This window comes from Perca flavescens, chromosome 6 (genome assembly GCF_004354835.1).
Source record: "Perca flavescens isolate YP-PL-M2 chromosome 6, PFLA_1.0, whole genome shotgun sequence".
Classification (NCBI taxonomy): Eukaryota; Metazoa; Chordata; class Actinopteri; order Perciformes; family Percidae; genus Perca; species Perca flavescens.
In genome coordinates, this window is record NC_041336.1 from 30,797,900 (window position 1) to 30,824,153 (window position 26,254).

At 40.2% G+C, this 26,254-nt stretch overlaps 1 protein-coding gene across 3 annotated transcripts in view; it reads right to left on the reverse strand.

Moving 5' to 3' along the window:
• ascc3 (activating signal cointegrator 1 complex subunit 3) overlaps positions 1-26,254 on the reverse strand; it is a 193,100-nt gene that overhangs the window by 97,993 nt on the left and 68,853 nt on the right. For all 3 annotated transcript variants that reach the window (XM_028579494.1, XM_028579493.1, XM_028579495.1), the window contains exons 9-11: positions 21,701-21,904; positions 18,247-18,387; positions 5,990-6,154 (exon numbers count right to left, since the gene is read on the reverse strand). In XM_028579494.1, coding sequence (XP_028435295.1) covers positions 5,990-6,154; positions 18,247-18,387; positions 21,701-21,904 — 510 coding nt within the window. The remainder of the gene's footprint in view (positions 1-5,989; positions 6,155-18,246; positions 18,388-21,700; positions 21,905-26,254) is intronic.

Genomic DNA, 26,254 nt, shown 5'->3' on the forward strand with positions numbered 1-26,254 from the left:
TTTTCTATTGTCATATTTGATTGCAGACACAACCCATCTTTTTAGCTTTAATGAAAAGATTCTACAATAAAATAAGCCATTTGAAGGGCACTACACTAAATACATTTACTAGTCGGGAGGAGTACCACTCCTATACTCCAGTATAGTGTCTTCTGTGGCTCTAGAGCTGGGTCAAGTCTGAAATAACTTAATGAGAATATATTTCCCAGCTTGGGCTTAAAAGAGAGAAATTTATGACAGAAAGTCTGTGTTATAAAATTGGGAACGTATAAACGAGGGCATTTACCAGACAGAAAGAGTCTAAGAAAAGACGGCGTTAAGTTGCATTATGGGAAATAATGAGCTTGTAAATAATGTTAATGTTTGTTGGAAAGCAATGACCTACACAAATGTGCCTGCACATTGTGTCAATGACAAAATGTAATTGAATTGAAATGTAGGATCAGGTGTTTTTGAGTTTGTCCCATGCAAGATACTTGAAGTAAGGATATATCTGTCTCTGCTGCTTCAATTAACTACTTTCTACCCTTTTAAGATCTCTTAGACAAGATTGAAATATTTATTTTTAAAATGCACTTAAGCAGGAAAGGGACACAGCTATCATGACCTCCAGTGCAATTCAATCCACAAGCCAAGCAATATATCCTACATGAGCATGGGATTTGTATATCTGCGCCATGCTGTGCCAGGATTGCAATTGTGCCTCTTTTTTGATGAAATTGCAGAAACATACTGTAGTTGGTCCATTGACATATATAAAATGGACCAACAGAGCCCGTTGCTCTTGACGGAGACCAGTGAAGGATATTAGAAGCACTTTTCCGGTGAGCGCAGAGACAACGTAAATGTGACGTGAGCACTGAAAGTTGTAAGTCTTCTGGTAGCTGTGCCAAGAGAAATCACAATCATTCCCAATCTTGCAGAGACAGAGACCGTAGGTATATGTAAGGAGATAACATGGGCACAGGCTAAATATTGCTAACTAACATGCTTGTTAACATTGGTAATTAAACCTAAACAGCTAACGTAAGTCCAAACTGCCTGCGAGCTTCTCCTGTACTATACGGTAATTCCTCTACTATGTAACAGTAAGTCGCTTGGTTATGACACAATTGTTAGCCTATTTTTACAAAAACGTCTGCTACGGAGCCATAACGTGATATACAAGGTAATGGAGCCTTGTATACATTGTTGTGTTTCTTTAGAAATGAACAGTGGACAAATAGAGTCTTTAAACGCTTCAGATGTAAAGTTATTCGCTGTCAAAGTGACGTCAAAATGAATGGCAGTCAATGGAATGCTAACGGCGGGTGATCGCTTGTTAGCATCAAAATGGCGCCATAGGAGCCACGCATTCCAGACGCTCGCTTACCCCCTTGAGTTGGTCACATTCGGTACAGGACATTCAGTTCGGTAGGTGATGTTCTTTGGTTCGCCCGGGGAACTAAATAATTACTATTCAATCAACTTAGTGTTTAGCTTTATGTCTTGTGAAACATTAATTTTAGAGCGTTAAATTCCACCTGGACAGCTTTGGCAGTGGGACAGTTGTTGTCTGTTTGCTATACCATTACTCAGGTTAGCCTTTGGATGTACAGTTTAGCAGATAAAGTGAATACACATAGGAAAACAGAGCTGGGATGTCATGTAGATGTAGCGCCTGGAGGTGTTATGGTTTCCCAGTGACACTGGACATAGAGTGGAGCAAAAGCTGTGTGGCAACTTGTCAAACTGATGTTGGCTGACATTACATGTATGTCTCTGGAAACAGAAACCGTCAAACATGCTACACTGTTTACAAAAGCACCAAACCACCCAAATTAGTCGGTTACAGTGCTTGAGCAATGCCACAATGTTCCTTCACTGCCACAATTCAGTCAGTCAATTGTGGTTGCCGTGTAAAGGAGCACAAGCTGCAGTCATTCAGGAGTAGGGTTGGGCATCGAGAACCGATTCCATCGGAATCGTTTCTTTATTGGAATCGTTTGGAGGATTTGGCTTAAAATCTGATCGTGGGTTCCAAATTTAACATGCGCAAGTTTTGGTTTCCGTAGCGGCCAGGCGCTTGTTGTGTTGCAGCCGTAAAAATAAAACTTTCCTCTTAATTGAGAAATAAGCTTGTGACCCGTTTCAACTCCCCCCCTCAAAGAATCAAAATCGATATGAACCGGAAGCTGTGTTCTAAGCAGTGACAGCATGTGCAGTCGGCTGGCAAACAGACTATCCAGAGGCTTCAGACTTGTGCACTGCATCACAACCTCTAAAAGGTGTAAAGGTGTACAAAGCACCCAGTCAGCCCATCTTCAGTAATATCTGCTAAACCTGCAGATAAATGGGCTGTGAACCGAGTAAACAGCGGTCACATGTACGGGACCAGTTTTCAATTACCTTGCGGTTAACCCCAGCAAGAGGTCTCTGCCGCTGCACAGCACAGCAGCTCATCCCTCTGTTTCACTCTGCCTTCCCCACTCTGGCCTGAGTCCTTTAGCCTACAAGTGTTACCCATTGATTTTCAACATTTCTCCTAATGATGAGCACTTTAGTTGGTCCATCACACTCGAGTGGGACATTTCCACAAAAGTTACATAAATCTCTCTAGATTTGCAATCTACACATATATCTAGAATATGCCAATCACCAATCGAAGGCACATTCATAAACCTTTGAATCAATGTCTTCTCTAAATCCTTTAATAATGTCTCCTACAAGTGTTTAGCGTTGTTTCATCATTGTATTTCCCTGGTCAGGGTTCTTTTCCTTTTATCCTCTATAGGGAAACTATTTAAAAACTATGTAATATAACTGCTAAATCCTATTTATTACCTATATAACATTTGATAACAATGATGTATTACTACTGATGATGGTTTGCACGTCAGGTGGATGTATAATGAGATCTAAGATAAAGTTAAATAGCCATAATTGTACATAAGAGTAATGCAAAGGGATGACTGGTCTTGCCAATGGGACTGGCAGATCAGATTCGTGGAATTCTGCCCCATCTTTACTGTTCTTTTTATTGCTGTGTTATGAGTCATGAAGCAAAACAGCTTTGTATATATCTGACTCAAAGAGTGTGCACAATGCACATTTGTGGGAATTTGAGTCTTAATCCTGCAGAGACACACACACTGTGTTTAGAGTAACAAATCTAAAAGGCTTTCATGTAGTGGGTACAGACTGAGTCATATCACTCAGTGCCAAGGACAGACAAAATGGACATTTAATAGAGACATTCAGGGTCACAATGTAATTCACAGAGCATGGTGCCTGGATGAGGCAGAGGTGGTCTGTGCATTCTAAAAATGTCCCTTTACTTCTCTTATGTCTTCTCCATTTATTAACTTCCTACAAGGGACTGACACATGAAAGCACCTTATCAGAAGGGGATATGGGACACTAAGGCTCATTCTCTCTATTTTCCCATCAAAATAATCACTCTAATATCTCAAATGTTGTGGCTGATTCCTGCCCAGGTACCTGTCAGTTATCATCAGGGGAAATCAGTTTCACAGACAGTGCATGGATTTTTTTTCTTCCAAGGGGGCAGGACTTACGCCATCTATGATGTTCACTCCAAAGAGTGTGCTATTGTTACCTTATTGGTACTCTGGCATTGCCAGACCTATCTCCACAGCGTTGTGGCTACACCACATAACATAACAAACGTTCTGGGTTGTTTGCATTTCTTTAAAATGTCCCGGAAGCAGTGACGGTGGCTCTGCAAAATAGTCTCGGGAAGGAACTTGTTTTGGTGGAACATGTGCATGCCACAAAAGAAAACACCACATACAATATTGAATGAAGTAATGTAAGCTATTTAAATTAGCTGGATACATGGTTAAACGTAATTTTCTCTTATCAGTGTATCACAGCGTGTACTTTGTCCACAGCAATCCCCGCCAATGAAAAAAGAAAAAAAACTCGATTATGCGATCTCATAATTCAATGCATAATCAACTAACGTTCGCGTATTGACACAATACGTCGCACTTTTGCCGCATAAATTGCTGATTTCCGCTTGCATGATTTCATAATCCCCGCATTTTCGATGCAAAAAAAGTCACATTTAACTTAGCAGAAAGTTGAAAAATGTTGTGTTTACTTCACACAAGAGCAGCCATTTCCCCGTTGCCATGGGAACGTTATGAAGTGACATAATTATGTCATAAAATCACTTTTTTTTCTCTTTTTCATCAAACCGCAGTTCCTGCAATTTTTGCAAGTTCCTGCAATTTTTGCAAGTTCCTGCATATTCCATCGCATTTTTAAAAAAAACGTGCAGCATAATCAAGGATTATTGCCCTCAACAATCACAAAAAACTCATTCTCTCACGCATTTTTCTGGAAGGACTGGTTAATGGGACTTGACACACACAGACAGACACACACAGACACACAGACACACACAGACACACACAGACACACAGACACACACACACACACACACACACACACACACACACACACACACACACTTCATACATTTAATCCCCAGAACAAATAAAACCCAAACATTTTAATTTGCAAAATGCATATACCTAAACATATAACTCCATTAGTTTAAATAATTGCTCCCTCTCTCTCACACACATGCTGTGTCTCTCCCTAAACTCTGACTCTCTTGTCTCTTCTCTCCCTTTGTGTCTCATTTTTCAGCCTTCAGTCGACTGTTTAACACAGAGCTATGGGGAGGTTTTGTGGATAATGTGGGTAGAAGAAATGCAATAGGGAGATCATGATGAGAAGTACAGTCTGTGAGCCTCTTACTTTCTGTCAGCTAGCTTAAAATGTTATTCGTCACACAGAGTAAATCAAAATTGCAACTGGGCAAAAATGTACTGGAAGGAAAAAAATAAGCATTTTCAGTGCATTATTCCAAGCAGAGATAGATTTTAAGCTTGAGTACTGATCCACATGTATCGGTAGTCCTGAGTATCGGAAACGGTCACTGTAAGTACCAAAAGTGAGCATTGGATTTTATCTTCTTTACTGCAGGTTTTCAAAGTCTGAAACTCCTATTATTATTATTCATTGACCAACTTCTATTGGGGGATATTCATAATCTAAGTTACAATAGTTTGGGGGCTTTGGGGGACGTAAACAGGAAGTAGAATGTTGCCATACAGGCAGACAAGTTATCTTTAGGCTACAAATATTTTAGCTTTTAATTGTTTACATTTTGGTGAGCTATTAGAAGTTCCTGTCTGCAATGTACCCATGGATATTCGTAGAACTATCAATGGATTACTATGATTCGGACGGAAATTTAGATTCTCAGTCCATTCCAATTCATTCTCAGTTTGCACGTTTGCAGTCTTTGGAAAGTGTATATTACACAGAATCTCAAAATATGTGTATCAAGTCCTTGTATTCAGATTTGTATTATTTTAATTAAAATGGAAGCAATTGGGCACTAAGGGTTTTAAAATACCTTAAGTGCCACCACAAGCTGTGCGTCACAGGTGTTGCCGCTGCAGCAACTGTTGACCGTGCTGGTGAGCGGGCTAAATCAGCAGTCCAAACTTCCCTAACTAACTTACCTTTTTTTTTTTTTAAGAACACCGGCATGCACCTGTCCCTTTCTCCTCATGCAGTATCAAACTCACATCTCTCCCTCCACACCACTTTTTTTTTTACCTATCCCGCGGGCCCTCCTTGGAGGGGCCTCACACTTTGAATACCTCAAAGTCCTTGTGTTGACATTAAACACTGCTGTGTCTCAGACAGCTGGCTTTTTTTGTAGAATGAACAAAAAAAAGTGTGGTAAAGACAAATAATGTTTTGGTATCAGACAGTGCAGAAGCCTGGGAATCATACACACCGAAGATGAATATTATAAATAAAAGATCAATTCAATTACTTAAAAGATGTTTGCAGTCTAAACTGACAACTATACACTCATTCAAACGATTTCAAGCGAGGACAGACGGAGCTGAGGGGAGTAACATATAGAGACATTAAGAAGCAGAGAGGGAGTAGGGCGTACCTGTCTGATGGTCCTGGCCACCAGGCTCTCCAGCACTGGTCCTCGGTCTTCATGGAGAAGGTGAACTTCGTCCAAGATTAGGAGACGCACGATCTGGGAGAGAGCCACATCTCCAACACTCTTCCTGGTTACAACATCCCACTTCTCTGGAGTCGTCACCAACATCTGGAAACAAACATGAAACCATTACTCACTATCAATGTTAGTCATTAAATAAAAGAACAGAAAATAAACATAATAATAAATGTTTTTTCAAATCCACTAAAGAGATGACTCTTTCTCAAAAATCTTTGTGTAATTCAGAGGCGTCAAACATACGGCCATAGGGCCATAACTAGCCCGCCAAAGGGTCGAATCCAGCTCACTGGAAATATCACACTTTGCAAAGTGTGATATTTGCCACAATAAATGTCTTTGTCAAAAAATAAATTAAAAGAAAGACCAGTTACTACTGAGGAACTTTCAACTTCACATAGCTAGCCTAAATAGTAGGGCTGTGCTCGATTGAAGAAATTCTTAGTCAACTAACAATCATTCAAGTGTTTCGACTAATTGATTAGTTGATTTAATCGACAGATCTGTAAATCTGAGTTTCTCCGCAGAGAGTCATGCAAAAGCATCACTTTAATTCTTGTGTTTACCAGAGATGTGCTTGTACGTTTCTTGGAAATAAGTCATTCAGCATGATAAAAGCATCAAACATGACTAATCGACTAAAGAAATCTAAGTTGACTAAGACTAAAACGACCGATTAGTCGACTAATCGACTAAGAGGGAGCAGCCCTACTAAATAGAAAGCCAGTGTGTTTGGTGTGTTCACAACATCTTTTAGTTAAGGAATATTCAACACAACTAACAGACATCCTGATCCGAATAGAGTTGAGAACTGAGACATATTGTTGAAACTGCACTTACTGTTACTAAGATATCTCAGGCTGTTCATTATGTGTTTTGAAAATATATTGTTCCTTATGTACTTGTACCCGTTTTAAACTAAAAGATTGGACATATGTGAAGTTATTAATCGGTTATTATGGGCCGGACCAGTAAAAAGTGGTCTCCCATGAACTAAAATGAGTTTGACACCCATGGTCTTATATATACTGCTGAAGCATCATATCAACTTTGACTGAACTTAAGAATGCATTTTAGCACAGAATGTGGATTTACACTGAAGTATGAACAAGAGGAAAAATTACAACAAATAACACTTTATGTGTATATGTATAGTGTAGTATATTGGTTGAGGAAAGATTTGAAAAAAGCCACCACATCTCATTTAAACCAAACTAGGGACTAAAAGTTAGGGTACCTCGGCCTCAGCTGCTCAGATTTGGATCACTTTTAATTATGTCTCTTGTGAGTCTCTTAACTTTACGGAAGTCCAATATTAAATTCCCTGGATACCCTTTTAAAGGTTGTCCAAAAATAGATAATCACTAGCAGCAATACCCTTTGCGTGTGGTTGCCAGACGTTTATGTATACAGTCCTAAAATTTGTTTTTTATCAAACATAGAGATTATTGTATTGCTGAGATACATTTTCTGCTCACTTAACTGAATGACATAGGCTGTAAAACCCAGAGCAACACAACCAAAATCCCTCCCGAATGCTGTCAGATTCATGGCTCATCAATGCCCAATTGCCCATAGCTGTGCTCATTACAATGGAAATAGAAGCACCTAAATCATAACACCATTATAACATGGCACATAACATTACCCACATCTTGTGTGCTAGCTTACAATAGTTGTACAGTGTTCACCAGATGTAAATTACTGTCAGTCTATGATCCATTACATCCACAATAACTATCATATTTGATTCTGTGGTGTTTGGCTGATAAGATCAACAGTCAGCCTACGTTCTACGGCATCTGCTTTTATTTTAGGCATCCCTTTTAACTACATTCAACAGTATCAACACATCTCACCTGTATCAAATGACAACAGACGCCGTCTTTGTGCATTGCTTAGTGCCTATAATTCCAGTGCAATTTTATTCTCTCTTTTCAAGACAAAAACACTACAATGCATAATTAATGGTGTATGAACTGTTTGGCAACCTGTCTGTGGGTGTGCAAATTCCTATTAAACCCTTTCTGTAAAAGCAGTTCATTAAATCCTCTCTAGTTTGCATTTAAATCAATCTATCCAGCCATTAGAGGCTGGCGTGCTCACAGGAAAGGAAGCGCCTGCTCCTAATTGGAGCTGCTGGTTAATCTAAATGGAGGCTCTGGCAAATGGAGCGCAGGCCAAAGTGCTTTCTTAATTGCCTCACAAATACACACACAAGGAGGTGCAGAGCAAACATGCCATTGTTTGGCTGGATGGTGTTATTTAGCCTATTCATCAGTCCATCCCAGCAGGACTGAAATCAATCATCTCAATCCACTGATTCTTAGTGTTTCGCAGAATACGTTACGGTTTCTTAAAGGTGACAATTTAATCAGAGAATGGCTTCATGAACTGGTACAGAAGAACAACCTAATAGGCTGTATAACTAGTCTTTTTTATTAATTCATTGCTAAACTAATGAGCGCCAGGCATAGTGGGAAACTGGATATGTTCAAATAAAGAGGAAGAAAGATAACGTTTTTTATGAAATCAGGATGGTGGCTTTCTTTTTAAAGTGTGTCAAAATGTTTTTTGATTGATTTCCTACTGAGCCCAATACTGCTTACTCTAGTAAGCAATAAAAACATCAACCTCTAGAGGCGTGAAAATAGCTTGAGACAGATAATCCGTAACATCCATGCCTCTTTTTTGGTCAAATTTACCTAAGCGACACAATTCATTCATTGTAACATTATATATCTATATATATCTATCTATCTATCTATCTATCTATCTATCTATCTATCTATATATCTATATATATATATATATATATATATATATATACACACACATATATACACACACACTATTCGATTCATTTGTTGTTCGTTCACAAACAATTTGTTTGTCTGGATTAATAGGTAATAAAATGTGGCATTTGTTTTATCCACTATTCACTGATTTGCACATATAATTGATGTATTAACTGGTATTTGGAAAACTATAAAGACTTTTTTTGAGAGCAACAAATGGCTTCTTCTACATTTTTGTTTTCCAAAGGCTACTCTAAGTTCTTGAACGTAACATTGGCCTCAGGCAGAAACTGCATATCGATGATTTATCGTCTGGCTTATTTTGATGTGGTGGACGTGGAAAACATTTTTTACATTAGTGCCGCTGCCTGGCAGGTATGTAGATGAATGTCCTATTTATTCCCCTTTGCCAATTCTATGGCTGAGACATGTTCACCATACACCGTACGACACCAGTGACATTTCCTGCAGCATTTACAAGAAAGCTTGCTACGATGATTCGATATTTCTTGAATATGGATTTTAGGGAGTGCCATTTATCAAGACAGATTGTGCACATTCAATAAATTCCAGTTTTGTCATACTTTCTAGCTAGCTTCAGCTGCTATCAATCATGTGAAGATATATAGTTACCCAGTGTAGTCTAATGGAACAAAGAGCCAAAAGCTGTCAGGGCCATGGAGCATCTATTTTAAATGAGATACTTGGATTCAATGCAATTTTGATTTGACTTTGGACGGACATACTGTACTTTGTACATACAACAACGTTATGTAGTAACAAAAGTAATTTAATGTGCAATTATTAGTTTGATAGCACAAATTAAATAATAAGTGAGTCAATTAAATAATTCACGAGAATAAAAGAGTAATATGAGAACACAATTTCCTTTTCTTTCCTCTTTTTTTTTCCACATGCAGGGCTCTGCATATTTAAGTGTTTGCTTCTAAAACAAAGAGGTAACTGGACATAATTAGAAATTTCCCTTTACATGATATTCCCTTAACACATTTTATGTTAATTTAATGAGTGTAGTGGGAGTGATGAGCTCTGTGCTCAGTGGTAGGTTCAGCATGGATGTGCAGACGCGCCAACTTTCAGCACTTAATATTAATTACTCATACCGCTGTGTGTGAGTCTGTCTCACAAGTGGTCAACTAAATAAGACAAATTCAGGATCTTTACAGAAGATGCCGTGGCTCAACACAACCTGCTGTTTCAGTAATTACTTGTTTTTGAGTTGCATTTTGCCTTTACACTTTGTTCTATCCTTGAGTGCTCTGTCTTTGAAATCCAATATTATGAGGACACAATTGGCTGAAACACATCAGCGAGCTATTTCAAATTCTCTGCGTGTGACTTGACTTTACCAGGAAACATGACACACACACACACACTCCGCTCGTTCTCCCGTTACAAGGAACTGTCTAGCTGTGAGGCATCCCCTTCTTGGATGTCATTAACTGATATTTCTTCTCTGGACAGAGAAGGAATAGGGCCTGCAAGTCCCAGGATGCCACCCACCCCGCACACTGGCATCCACATGGCACCATCCCTCCAAACCCTTTCTGTTTCCATGGTAACTATCGCAGCCATGACGAGAGGACGATGTGGGAGGGAGAGGTTGGTGGGAGAAAGATGGAGTGGGGACGTTAGTGAAAGACATTTACTAGATTGCGATATGTGAACAACTAACCAAACTGTGATGAAAACCTTCTCAATGCCGCATTGTCATGTACAACCGTGTCTGTCCGTCTGTGTGTGTGTGTGTGTGTGTGTGTGTGTCTATGTGTCTGTGCGGTTGTCAACTCAAACCCATTCTTTTAACGGGATAAATTCCTTCCCAGAATTAGTGATTCTGGTCTTTGCAAGAATAAACTGATTTTCATAATTTGTGAAACCTCACATTATTTTTTTAAAATCACTTCAACTTTTCCTCAAAAAAGGATTCAACTAAGAAGGCTTGTGGTTTTCACCAGTCACTGCAGTTTTCTGCTACCCTACCCTGTCTCTGAATCACTGGCCACATCTCTGATGTTGGGAAATGATTTAAAGAGGTCTGGAGTGTTGCTTATTGTTCCCTTGTTTAGAGAAACAACTGAGCAAATCAGAGCTTTGCAGGTGGGATTAGAATTGGACATTTTCTTCCTGTGCCAGAGCCAAAAAAAAAAAAAGCGTGGCTGAGATCCACACAGATGTTCAGGTTGTTGTAAAACCGACTTACAGAAATAACACCCCCTCTATCCACATTTACTTCAATCAATATGCCAAATGTGAAGTGACTTGCTCCAAACATCCACTACCACTCTGAGAATCTCCAGGGAAAAAGTCTCAAGGGTCTACACGGAGAACGGTGTTATGGGTAACCCGCTCATGGGTAAGCCGTGTCATATTAACACATTCAATGGTACCAAAACTGAAATACCTTTAATCCAATACCCAAACTGGCCCCTTGGATAAGTGAGCTTGTTGGCAGCACTCCAACATTTTGGGAAGTAATATTTCTGTTTAGACTCAATCCACTGCCAAAAAAAGTTACAGATGTTCTTCTCAATTTCCGGCAAACAGCTGCTGACAACATTGCCCAGAAATTGGCCTACCTAGTAAAATAACAGCCAAAGCCCCACATTTTTCATGACATTACTAGGTAAACTATGTGTATTCCCAGCAATATTGTGGTGGACAATCACATTTTTTACAGCTGACATGCACATTTAAAAATAACCGCAAAATGACACATTTAAAATGGTCAAAGTTTCTTAATACAAAAACAAAACAAGAAAATACTGTCATTTGCAGTATTTCAGTGTTCAACCCTCTGTGGTCTGAGGGCATTTTCACATAGCTTTCCGTATGATGTCGCCCAATTTTTTTCTAGAGCAACGTGTAAAGAGATAATATGGCGCTAAAGCTGAAACGTTGATGTTCCCCTTTTGAAATCTCTTTTGAAAAAAAACCTTAACTTATTGTTGTACGAATTGTTTCCGGTGCTTGAAATGAGTTTACCAAAGTCTTTACATTTTCAAAAAACTGCATATTTTTGTTGTACTGCACATTGCTCTTGTCACCCTGTGTTCAGGTCTCTGCTTTAGCTACAGAGTGAGACATCCTACTTCTGTACCATTTTTGTTGGGAGTCGCACATGAGCAGTAGCTAGGTCAGCATGCTAGCGCTAGCATGGTTTAGCCCCCTCGTTTCGGCTAGTGACATACAAAACCCTGCAGATTTTGAACAGCTCACCTGGAGACTGAAGGCAGAAGACTTTCAGAAACCCGTATCTCACTCAAAACAGCATGGATGTTTTTTTTCCAAGTTTGTATGCGTGTGGAAGCACCAGAGACACAAAATAACACCCAAAATCCCAGAAAAAGTGGGTTTTTTTTCATAATATGGGCACTTTAAGAAAAGGATTTGTAGACAGCAACCATGTATGGCTGCATGCTGCAAGCTACTCTCTTAGTGTATGTATCTATATAACATTGTGTCTGACACTATGCTAGCATATTTTGTATCCTGTGTACTGTACAGGGCACACATTTTGCATCCATATGGGAGTGCACCGCGGCATTTTCATTCATTTCCATTTCATATAAACATTTCCTTGGATCCATGACTATAGGCTGACACAAAAAGTACATTTGCTATAAAATGCTATAAAAACTGTACCTCCCTATAGGTAGACTTCTCATGTTTTTGGACTAAATATGGTGGTGCCCATATCAATCATTATACACTTGTATGGCAGCCTCCGCCACCAGTGTATGAATGTGTGTGCGAAGGATGCTTTAACTATGTAAAAGCGCTATATAAATGCAGTCCATTTACCTTTGCCAGTTCACAAATATGATCGTCTAAAAAGGTCTAAAACAACATTCTCACATACCTAACTCAATCATTAGCACCTACTGTATGTGTAAATACCGCATTATCTGCTTTTAATTACTGTGAACATCTGTTGATAGTCTATATCCATGGGATTGATCGGGTGCCACCGGAAATTCCGCCGGATGTCCCTATTTTTTGGCCGGATTTCCGTCACCTTCCGCTTTCTATGTGTTGGAATTTAAAACTGGTGGATTTCTGAGGACTATGGTTAACTGCTCGTCAGATCTCTGCAGGGTAAATCCAGACAGCTAGCTAGACTATCTGTCCAATCTGAGTTTTCTGTTGCACGACTCAAACAACTTTTGAACATACACATGGTCCACCAAAACAAGTTCCTTCCCGAGGCTATTTTGCAGAAGCACCGGGGCTTCGTCCGCCCGATACGACTGTGATTGGTTTAAAGAAATGCCAATAAAGTAGGTTTTTCTCCGATCCTCGAATGCTGTGTGGACTAGCCAGACCCTCCTCCGCGGCGCTGTGGAGGAAGGTCTGGCAATGTGAGACTAATCCATTGATAATATGTTTGTTTTATTTATCCGTTCACACTAAAGTCTTGTATAATGACCATGATGAAGGCAAAATGGAAATGGAACGTGTCTAACAATAGATACGCTCTTGATGCAATACAGAATCCCCACTCTACCATGTACATCAAAAGGGCATGCTGAAAGAAGTAGTGAGGACTTTGAGGAGACACAGTTACGGCCTAATGTTAAATGTGGACAGTCCTTTCCACTTTGTGTCAATGTGTCACTAACACAGTCGAATGGAGGGATGAGGGAGAGAAAGTGTTGAAGGTTTAGTGAAAGAGAGACAGTGGAGTGCTGCAGAGCTGCCGCAAATCTTGACTAATCATTCTCTTTGGGAAATCTTTTCACATGACCTGATAGAAATGCAACTTTAATACACCTTTAGATTAGCTGGAATTGGCCTCATTTCTTAGAACTAAACCCCGACTGCTGCCACCAGCACCACCACCCCCTACACACACCAAACCCCAACCTTTCCTTTTCTCTATTCACAAGTCCCGCAAGGCTTATAAACTTTAACTCTAAGCTGCGCAATCTTTCAAATCCCAACTCTTTTGGATTTAACAGATATGCATGTTTTCCCAACCTTCGCAGTCTGATAGTTCAGTCTTTCAGGCGGGATCTACCAATCTCTGTTTCCCTCTGAGCTGGAGGAGCCAGGTTCTCTCACTAAATATATGCTCAATCCACAGCTTTCATCCCTCTTTCTTGGGCCTCTTTGTAATAAATCCATCCTCTTCCCTACAACTGTAAAGTAAACTCTAGCATGCAGTGGGGTTTCTCTCTAGGAGATCTGAGTTGAATTCACACGTTCCATAAGTCTCCACAATAACAAAAAAATGGACTTCATCTGCTGCTCAGTACTTAATTACCTGAACAACCCAACTGGGTTAGGGTTAGCTAACCACTCAACAGAAAAAAAAACATCTCATTGATTGCCTCACTCACTATTGTCCACTGTATGAACATGGTGGATAGTCTTCTACACTGGCAAGGCTATTTTGGGTCTACTTCCATCCTACCTTTTGACCTTCACCAGACCAAATAGTACAATCTTGGGTATCAGGATCTTTTCTTGCTGTTTGTTCCAAAAGGTCAGAACTGAACTGGGGAAAAAAAAGGCTTTTAAGTTTCCTGCTCCCCTGGTCTATATTCACGACGTTCCACTTCTGGGATTGCGCCGGTGCCGCCAGAAAGACAATGTCACTCTTTTCGGCCAGGTGTCCGACACCCTCCACTTTCTTCGTGTTGGTGTTCTAAACTCCGGTGGATTTCTGAGGACTATGGTTAACTGCTCCTCAGATCTCTGCAGGGTAAATCCAGACAGCTAGCTAGACTATCTGTCCAATCTGAGTTTTCTGTTGCACGACTAAAACTACTTTTAAACGTACACGCGTTCCACCAAAACAAGTTCCTTCTAGAGGTTATTTTGCAGCGGCACCGTTATTGTGTCCGGTGCTTAGCGCCACACAAGACAATTGTGATTGGTTTAAAGAAATGCCAAAAAAAAACAGAGTATGGTTTTCTCCCATCCCGGAGTGCTGTGTGGAAAAGCCAGACCTTCCTCCGCAGCGCTGTAGAGGAAGGTCTGGCAAAGTGAGACTAGCTGCTCCTATAACCTGGAACAAGTTACAGAAAGTAACAGAAATGAGCTGGTCTCATTGGTCACTTTTAAGAGGATGTCAAATTATATGTTTTGCCTGATGCATTTATGATTGTGGCTGACCTTGGGAAATATTTGCAGATTCAGTTGTTTAATGTTTTTAATGTTTTTGAGCACTTTTCTATGTGTGATTGTACTGCTGCGTTTTTGGCCAAGACAATCTTGAAAAAGGGATTTTTAATCTCAATGAAATAAATAAAATAAAACTGAGTTGGCTGCACCACCATGCATTGAGAGGTGTTTGCTCAAATTGTACGGCTGGTGTTATTCTATGTTTTTTGTTACTGTCTGTCATACAGGAGAGCAGATTTCTGACACTAGGCAGAGGTTTTAAAATAACGAAGAGAATAGTTAAGAAAGCGTCGCCATATAATTGGCTTTATTTCAGCCGATACAATCCCTTTAAATATGCTGTGATCAGCCGATATATTGATCCTTCAGATTGGTTCGGGACATCGCTATTGCTCAGTTTGTATTTCATTCAAAGCAGCCCTTTGTCTACTCTTCACATGAAGAGAATTAAGTTATAAAAGTCCTGAATACTGTCTAAAATGATGGTCCGTAGTACCTCTCTCAGAGATTCATTAGCGTCTCAGGGACATAAGCCAAAAAAGGTAATTTAAAGAAAATCATTATGAGCCGTCTAGTTAAGTAATAAGTTAGTAGATGCTTTAAATCAGCATTACAACAAGGATTGGGAATCGTTTAAAAAATTAAGATTCCAATTGAATCAGGGTTGTTGTTTTTTTAATCGTCTGGAAAAGTTTGGTTTTGAATTTGATCATCTATTCCAAATTTAACCATGCATAAGTTTTGGTTTTCCGAAGCAGCCGCTGTACTTCCAGGAGCTTGTTGCGTTGCAGCCACGGAACACAGTAAGCGGTGCTCTAGTGTGGCTTTATTTTACATTGAAAAAGACCGGTAAAACTGTAAATCACCATTTGTTGATAACTTGTGTCATATTTGAGCTACAGTCCCTTTGGTTCTAATGTGAAGTTTTTTTCTTTTTCATTGACAACAAGGCTAGAAACGAGGCTTGAGATGTAGATACCAGAATTGGAGTGAATTGGAAAGATATATAAAGTGACAGAAACCAGGAAGAAGAAGAATGCCTTTATTTATCCCGCGAGGGGAAATTCACAATTTTACAAACACGCTCAGGACCAGACACACTAATGGAGAGATGTTTGAGTGAGCTCCTTGGAGGCGCACCCCCGAGCAGTTGGCCAGGAGGTGAACTGGCACCTCTCCAGCTACTAACCAGGAAGAAGAAGAATGCCTTCCGGTTCTAAACCCAACTCCCTACTGACTGAGTTACTGCCACCCCCTGTGTGTCTGTCCCAGAGTACAAAAAGAAGAAGAAAAAAAAAAAAGACGTCTACAGGCTGCAGGGCTTTTTCCTATGCCCTGTCCTGTGTCCCCTTGCTCTGGAATAACCAAGGGGGTAAGCTTCGCTTCAGAACTCGAACCTCTTACGGCACCATTTTGATGCTACAAAACGATCACGTCCCATTAGCATTCCATTGACTGCCATTCATTTTGACGTCACTCTGACAGCGAATAACTTTACATCTGAAGCGTTAAAAGTCTCTATTTGTCCACTGTTTATTTCTAAAGAAACACGACAATGTATAAAAGGCTCCATTACCTTGTATCTCACGTTATAGCTCCGTAGCAGACGATTTTGTAAAAAAAGGCTAACGATTGTGTCATAACCACGCGACTTACTGTCGCATAGTAGAGGAATTACCGTATAGTACAGGAGAAGCTCGCGGGCAGTGTCGACTTACATGAGCTGTTTAGGTTTAATTACTAATGTTTACTAGCATGTTAGTTAGCAATAATTAGCAATAATTAGCCTGTGCCTATGTCATCTCCTTACTAGGGTTGGGTATCGCTTGGTTTTTTTTTGATTCCGGTGCTAAATCAATACTTTTAAAACGGTGCCGGTGCCTAAACGGTGCCTGAACCGGTACTTTTCAATAAAGTAAAAAAAAAAAAAAAAGGCCATGGTCAAAATTAAAGATTTAATAATAACGTAATAACTATAACAATAACAATAACTTATTTCACCAGTAAATTGCTGTTGAACCCCAGATGGGAAAAGGGTATTTTACAATTACTGTGAATGCACCACGAGGCTTCCAGTTTTAAGTGAATCTGTGTTGTTTAATTCCAACAATGGCAGCTGCAAGTGAACGCACCGTCTGTGTTGTTTAATTCCAACAACGGCAGCTGCAAGTGAACGCACCGTCTGTGTTGTTTAATTCCGACCATATAAACATACTGTATATCTATGAATTGCGACAACGGCAGCTGCTGCGCTGCAGAGCAGACTGTTACATCCCGCTGTTGAAGTCCTCCACAGTGAAATACAGTCACACTTTACACTGTTTAACGTTAGCTGTCAGCATTTTAACCGTGATTAATCCAGCTGCTAGCTAAAGGTAGGCTAACGTTACATGCTGTCAGGTGAAGTGTAAAGTCAGGCACCGAAATGAGGCACCAAAACTTTCGTTCTTATTCGGTTTCGTTACTACCGTTTACGTTGGCACCGGTTCCCTATTGGCACCGAGTTTCGGTACCCAACCCTACTCCTTACATATACCTACTCTCTCCGTCTCTGTGAGGGAATGATTGAGATTTCTCTTGGCACAGCTACCAGAAGACTTTCAACTTTCAGACACGTGCTCACGTCACATTTACGTTGTCTCTGACAGTTGGAGGCTGCGCAGTAACGCTCAGCGCTCACCGGAAAAGTGCTTCTAATAGCCTTCGCTGGTCTCCGTTCAGAGCAACGGGATCTGTTGGTCCTGTTGATATACTGTCTATGGGAATAACCTCCCTGCTGACATTAGCAACACTTGAGTATGTTTATAGCAGGCCCTTTTAATGATTTGTTCTCTATTTGAAAGTGTGTTTAGTGTGAAAGTAAGTATTTGAACTGTAAATCCATAGCTCACAGTTGTGACTGATTGCATTTTGGAGAATACATAGATGGAACTCTCGCTCCAATAAATGTCACAATCCAATCCACTTGGGGGTGCTAGAGAACATACCGAGAACATGTGTAGCAAAGGGCACCCGGAGGAGGGACTGCTTTTTGTACCCTTAGTTTGAACTATTTTTTTGGAGACATAATAGACCTCATAGTCTGTGTGTGTGTGTGTGTGTGTGTGTGTGTGTGTGTGTGTGTGTGTGTGTGTGTGTGTGTGTGTGTGTGTGTGTGCGTGTGCGCGTGTGTGTGTGTGTGTGTGTGTGCGCATGTGTGTGTGTGCATGTGCGTGCGTGCGTGCGTGCACACACCTGTGTTCGTAGGATTTCTCCTTTGGTTAGCTGCATGTCTCCAGTGAGTTCTTTCACAGTGATGCCCAGTGGCTCCAGTCGCTTACTGAAGTAATTAGTCATCTCAGCTGCCAAGGCCTTCATAGGAGCCACATATACGATCTACAGAGAGAGGGAGAGGGACAAAGAGATAAATAGGACAGAGAACAGATAGGGGTAGAGTGGGGAATGGAAGAGGGGTACAGGAGAGTGGGACTGGAAGGACACTGTGGTGATAAATGAGCAAACCGAGGCCGGATCATTTGTTCCCTGGCAACCAGCACAAATCACAATTTATTGAGAAATATGATGCCAGCCACTTGCATGGGTAAAGTTTAATGGTGATGTATGAAAAAGTGGCTATCGTCACTGGCTGGCACAGTGCAATGCTGTGTGTGTGTGTGTGTGTGTGTGTGTGTGTGTGTGTGTGTGTGTGTGTGTGTGTGTGTGTGTGTGTGTGTGTGTGTGTGAGCGTGTGTAAGCCTACGTGAAAGAGAACAAAGCCTTTTGGATGTCTGAATTATTTATCTGAGTGTGTGTTACGATTTGACACAATGGGTGTACAAAGACGTACCAATATTTTTAGACTAAGTTGCCAATAGCTGTCTTTTTGTGCATATATTTACTGTTCTAATTATCCATTCTTGTTGTATTTAATTTTGACCACTTTCATCTCCTGTTTTTTTTATTTCAAAATGAAGTATTCATAATAAACTTCTGAAACAACACGCACATGAAAACTGTCTAACGATTGATTTGAAAGATGAAAAGACAAAACAAACAAAGTTAAACCACAATTTCTGACAAAGGAAGGAAGGTAGTCATGGAGGGAGGTAGGTAAGGCTTTCCCAATTATGCTTTACTGGCCTCCGATTTAAATCATGTAATACTGTTTATCATTTTCCCCCCCTAGACAAAACAGCTGCGCAGTGGACACCGAGAACCAGCCTTAAATCGTTACAGTTCCTGATTGGTGAGAACTCTAATACCGTTCTCAGTTTGCCTAAAGATTAAGAAAAAAAAAATCTTGCGTACAGGTAGCTATCCACCGACAATGATTCATCTCGACTACATCATGACATGAGCTTCCATCTGGGGCCTATCCCAGTGCTCAATGTTTTGCCTCCTTGTCTCCTCACTCCTCAGGCTTGTGACCCTGAAACCTATCTCAGCGCTCCATTTCAAGGAGCGAGGAGGCTCACCGGAGGAGCTATAAGCGAGGATACATTGGGCGCCGCCTGCAATTATAGCCGCGAATTGAGCTGGTTGGATCGTAAATATAAACATTCTGATTAATAGGCGGACAGTTTGCGGGTGGGTGAAATAAGACATCATTAAGGAAATTATTAATTACATTCTCAAAAATGTGAACATAGCAGAGAGCAGAGCAGCAGCAGCAGACAGGCACGTGGAACAGCGGTGTCACGCCATTGATTATTTCTGTAGCTAAAAGCTAAAAGTTTAGTTCCGTTTTCCCTGTCAAGTTTAGAACTACAGTTCGTAGTTTTGCTGCTTCCTTACATGTCCCACGATATCACCTGCAGTGATATTTCTGTGCACATGGAGACGTGCAGAGTGAAATGAGCTGCTTGAGCCTCTATACGAAGCTTTGAATGCTGGGCTAATGCTGCTGTCTGAACAAAGACACGCCGGAGGCTGTGTGAGAGGAGACGTAAAACACCACAAATGAGCCGGTATTCGTGCTAGGCTAAATGCTAACCCCAGCAGACCAGTTTTCCCTACTGTACATTTCTGCTACCTGGACCGTAAACTGGACTCATTTGTTTTTCAGAATTTCATTCCTCTGTGTATATAGATGGATGACAACAAAGTCTTTCATCTAATAGTTTAGCCTTGAATCAGCTGCAGCCCTGAGCCTTCGGCCGCGGTTAGCAGAACTTTCACCGAAGGGATGTGCACGTGCATCTGCATTTGTAGAACAGCCAATAGGAACGCTCTCTCTGTCTCTGAAACGATCTGTGATTGGCCAAAGTCTTCCTTGACGGGCTAGATTTTCTAAAGCCTGACAACAGAGCCAAGGAGGAGATGTAGAAGTCTAGTTTTCTCTCAGGCCACTCCAATTTCAATATCCTGAAAGATTATTATGGAATGTTTGCCCAACAACGCCAAAAATGAACTGCCTAGCCAAGCTTTAAATGACAAAAAACGCTGCAAAAAGTTAGCAAAACGGACAAAGCCTCTTGGAGGTAAACCTAATCAAGTAAATCTAGCTGTCCTTGACTTAAATCTATCAGAAAGCTCCCATTTAAATGCTTCATGAACTCCCAGAATCCAAAGCTGCAAGGATCAGATCTGAATCTCTGCATGGGGTGTGTGAGTCTCAGCAAGGAGCCTGCTTAATCTCCATGAGGCATGTTGAGAGACTCTGGGCTGTGAGTGACACTGGAAATATTCAGCAGTTATCGCAGACATTCTTAGACATTGCACAGAAATTCTTTTGAATTCTGACTGTGACTCTGACTGACATATAACAGTCAGTCCAGGTAAAAAGACTTCCTACAAACAGCCGGTGCAATATGTAGAGCTGGGCGATATGGAGAACACCAAATATCACCATATTTTTGACCAAATACGATCAATGTCGATATCGCTGCGATATTGTAGGGTTGGCTATTGGTGCATTCACAAAACTATAACAGTCTGGTAAGTTCAGAAAGTTTACTGTAATGCAGCCTTTAAAACCAGTAAAAGACAACACTTTAACACCCAAAATGTAAGACAATCTCTAGCCTCATATATCGATGACGATGTAATATTGATATATTGCCCAGACCCAGTGATATGTAATCAAACTTTTGTTCTTCCTTATTTTAAAATATAAAGTAGGACAAAAATTGGAGGAGTATTTTTGTATTATAATAATGGTTTGATTTATCATGTTTGACTGTCTACCAATTTTTTCTTTCAACACAAAAAATCTGTTTTGTGTCTATCTTCTATATGTCGAAGCCTTTCGCGATGTGTAAAAAAAATAAATAAATAATATATATATATATATATATATATATATATATATATATATATATATATATATATATATATATATATATATATATATATTGTGCAGCTGTAAAATAGAATACCCCTTATTGTCCCAGAGGGGACATTTTTGTTGGGCATATTGCTACAATGTGTTGCTACACAACACCAACCTGTCACAGAAAAAAAAAATATTCTAAAATCGACATGAAATCAACATAAAAACATAAACATAAGATCAACGAAGCATCTTAGGACATAAAAGAAGAAGGACACATATGACTGTACAGACAATACCACATCTTAAATAGTAGCTGTAATAATTCAAGTGTGAAGTGCAAAAAAGTGCTGGTGTATTTATTGCACTTTTGCACAGATTTAGTGTTGGGGAGTTCAGCAGCTGGATAGACTGTGTGTTTGTGTGTCGGCGTCAGACCTTGAATTCGTCCTTCTTGATGACCCCCCCGGGCTGCAGGTGCTGGTGGATCTCGTGGAGCACGGTCAGCATGGCGATGTTGGTCTTGCCGGCGCCGGTCGGAGCGCAGATGAGCAGGTTCTCGTTGGTGTTGTAGGCCGTCTCGAACACGATGGACTGGATCCTGTTCAGACGCTTCATCCCCTTGAACACCAGCTGGCCGATCTGAGCGAACAAGTGAGGGAAGGAAAGGATGAAGGATTAACACATTATTACAATATACTCATCATACAGACGTCTGTAATAAATAAAAAGACCGATAGCGCATATGGGGAATTCCTCAAAATATTCACAACATTGTATAATAAAAACTGTCCAATAACAATAATATTTTATTTTAATAAAATAATAAATAATATAGTAAAAAACTTAAAGGTGCTCTAAATGATGTCACGCGTTTTTTATCATACAGCAAACCTCTCCTCACTATCCGCTAGCTGCCTGTCCCCTGAACACACTGTAAAAAAACGCAGTCTCTGTAAGAGAAGAAGGAGCTGGTTGAGCCATCACTGCAGCAGCGTTAGCACGTAGGCTACTTCCACAATGCGTATTCATGACTCAACCAGCTCCTTCTTGTCAGTTATTGGCTGGAACACTGTTTGTTATGGTTCGTGGGGCAGGTTGGCACAGTTTGTTTTTGCTGCCGTTTGTGGAGCCCGGGCTGTCTACAGAGACTGCGTTTTTTTTTTACAGTGTGTTCAGGGGATAGGCAACTATATGTATGTGACAAAAAATGTTGTAGCCTAAAATTATGTGTCACATCACTTAGAGCACCTTTAAATACGCAGCATGCCCATGGATCACAAAGGCAGTGGTGTAGTCTACGTGAAACGCAGGTATACACAGTATACCCACTAAAAAAGCTCCAGGATTTCCATATACCCACTTAAAATGCCCAATGGCACACAACAACATACTTTCCATTATAATTTTGATATATTTTGAATTGTCATCTGTTTTTTTTTCTTCGCATAGGCTAAATAAAGGTATTTCCACCTTAAATTGGTGTATAAAAGAATGTGTCAGAATGCAGGAAATGAAGTCTATGACAAGGCATATATACAGTATATATAATAATAATTTAAATTGTAGCGTGCTGTGAACTGCGGGAGGAAGTCATGATTTTGGGGCCGCTACAACAAAATGGGGGTAGTGATCAGTGCCATTGTCGACTGGCAAGAGTCAGACACAGAAACATTATTGGTCGACCGCATTTTCTGTGACAAAAACGCTGGCCAATCTTCTACCCAGTGTGCTGATGTGACACTTAGACAGGCGATCAGTTACACTATGTGTCAGTGACTGAGCCACCAAGTATGAAGTGACTGCACAAAAACAGGAGCATCAAGAAGCATGAAGGAGGAGAAAATGTGTGTGGTAGCACCGGCTGTCACTCAAGCTGCCTTCCGTCTCCCTTCACTATGGCAACAGAGTGTGGGTGATGGCACTCAATCTCACAGTGCCTCTGATAAGTAGAGAAATGGCCACTGTGAAGGACAGTTGGTGCCGCACACACACGCAAACACACCAAACACACACACACAGGCGGGTATAAACATCCAGCTGCTGCACGGGTGAATCATGTGTACTAGGTCTGCACAATACGAGTGAAATATCTGATTGCGATTATTTTGACTGATATTCTGACTGTGATAGGAGTCACGATATGGGAGGGAATGATCATTTTTGTATCATTATTCTCATTTCCATTGTAAAATAATACGTGTGTTATATTTTTTGCAATGATCTGTACCAAACAAAGAGTTTTTCTTTAGTTCGTATGTAGGGACTTTGTCGTGATTTGGCCTTGCCACCTCCCCTTTCCTCACGTTTCCCCGGTTTCCCTTCCCTGCCGTCTTTGTCTGTCAGCCTCTGTAGCTGGGTTTGAAATCGTTCCCTATCACGGAAATAGTGCACTACATAGTGTGTTCGTCACTTTGTGGCGGTGTTCGAATTCATTTCATTCACTATAAAGTCCACTATAAAATCCCCCCAAGCACTGTTAATTTGAGTCAAAGATCCTCTATACCAGGGGTCGGCAACCTTTTTGATATGAAGTGCTCTTTTCAAAATTTCTTGTTTATTAGTGTGCCATGTCAACATTAAGTTTAATTATGACATCACATCAAAATGTAATATCCAGGGAATCTGTAATTATATTCCATAGCAACATTTGATAACATGTATTTCTTATAATCAGGACCTTGTAACTATTATTATTATATATTATTATTATGATTATGGAAACATGGTTTTAGTATGCAGCGTCCTGATTGGTGGAAAATGGGCTGACAAAAATATCACTGTCAAAGAGCCTGAAGCGAAAAGTTGAGTGGAAAAGCCCAGCTTTAATGATGAATGGACTGATAAGAAGGTCCTGTATGCCTCATTTTCAATGAAACAATGCTGTGGCTAAATAATAATAACACAACCAGCATCATTATCAAGAATGAAGAACACAAACATAACGACTGCGTCATTCACGTGCATATTAAGTAGCCTAACCACATGTATTTGTTTTGGTATTATAATGCGTCCATATTTAAGAGGATGGTTTCTTCAGCCAGCTTAAATTTATAGGAATTTGTCCAAATTTCAAGATTCCCTGCAAACTAAGATAAACAGACTACAAACCGACAGCTTTTGTTTTAGCTTGTTTCGTAAAAAATTGCTATTTGCAGAGTAGAGCTGTGTTTGTGTAAAACAGCACGGTGGACAAGGGTGGACTGAGCAGACTGAGCAGATTGAAATATCGCTTTCTACATGTTTATGCCGGTCTACACAGGTGAGTGCATTGATAAGTATTGGCTTTTAACTCACAAAGGTTTCAATGTAGCCTACTTACAGTAACAAGACTAGCGTTAGTTCATCTGCCCCAGCGGCTGTTGGTAATCCTCTTTGTATTGTTCCCAGACAGAGATATGAGTCAATCAAACTACTGTAAATAACAGGTTGCGGCATCGCGCAACTGTTGTAATTTGGCATGAGGGAGTGCTTCAGCATTTCAACCATGATTTCAATGCATCAATAACTCTCTTGCACACATATTGCCAGCGTGCCATTTGTTAAAGTCCCACGTGCCCATGGTGGCACGCATGCCTAAGGTTGCCGACCCCTGCTCTATACTAAAGATTGAGCATTTCAAGAAGAGCCAGTGGTATGTAACGGTACACACTTCCTGTCTAAAGGGACGGGGCCTTGTTTCATGTGCAGCAAACGTTGTGTGGATGGATGATAATTTACAGTATATTTAAATAATTTATTAATACGGTCTTTTGCTAACGTTAAATATTATAAATATACAGAGCTAAAAGACATATTTAGCATCATGGAGATTAGTTTTGTTAGGATGTTCACAAAACGTTATTTGACATTAGATTATCAGTGTTGCCAGATCTCGCGAGAGTTTGTTACTGAGACAGAAACAGATCTGGAACAAAGTTAAATTTTATCCTGATGTGTCCGTCTGAAAAATGCCATTTTAGTGTCCGAATGTTCTGGAGATATGTGGCTTGTGAACAATGGGTCCAATATCTACTTTGGTTACTATGGGGCGAAATAAGTGCTCATAATCTGTGTTCACGTTCACTTCTCCAGTTGGAATCAATACACTCAGGACCTGCCGCTACTCTCCTAAAGAGGCGTGGCCTTTCTACTATTCTCCTGAGTCTTCGGTTTGTTTCAGGGACGTATTAGAAGTATTGTTGTTTTGGTGTGTTTCAGTGGCTCCTTTTTTCGTAATACCGTGCACATGGATTCATAATGTGTGCCCTCAGTTTTATAACAAACGAAGCGTCGTTCCTAATGTAGTAAGGTTAACAACGAGCTACAAACTCATTTTCATCAAAACGAGACGTCCTCCAACCTGGAGAAATAGCATTGGTCTCTATGAGCAGCCGGCACCGAGACAGCAGTAAGACGTGTGCTTAGGGACCGTCTACAAACTACAACACCGAAAAGAGAAAGAACAATAATATGTATTCATTAAATGATTAAATAAGGTGGTCTTACCTCAATTATAACTTGTCTCCTGCTAGTTGTACTACAGCTTTAATACTATATGCTTTAAAAAAAATAAGCATATTCATAATTTTGGTAAATATTTTTTGCCCAAAAAAATGTAATACATGTCATAATTACAGAGTCATGTCTCCAAAACTACTCTGCACATAGAAGGCCCCCTACAGCACGAAGTTTTCAAAAATAAGCATAATATAATTTTGGGGAATATTTTTTGCCCAAAACATTTAATATTTTAATAATTAAATAGAGTCGTGTCTCTAAACTTACCTCACAGATAATTACTCTTCTGCTGGTTGTACTACAGCACTTACTTTTCAAAAATAGGTATATGCATAATTTTGGGGAATTATTTTTGCCATGTAAACAGCTTGGTGGGAATAACATCTTTTTCGGAAAATAAGGGCAAAAAAATGTAATATGATGTGAATGTAAACATAGTCATTGATTTACATCAATGACAGGCTGCGGTGGAATCTCGTACAATAGGGGTCA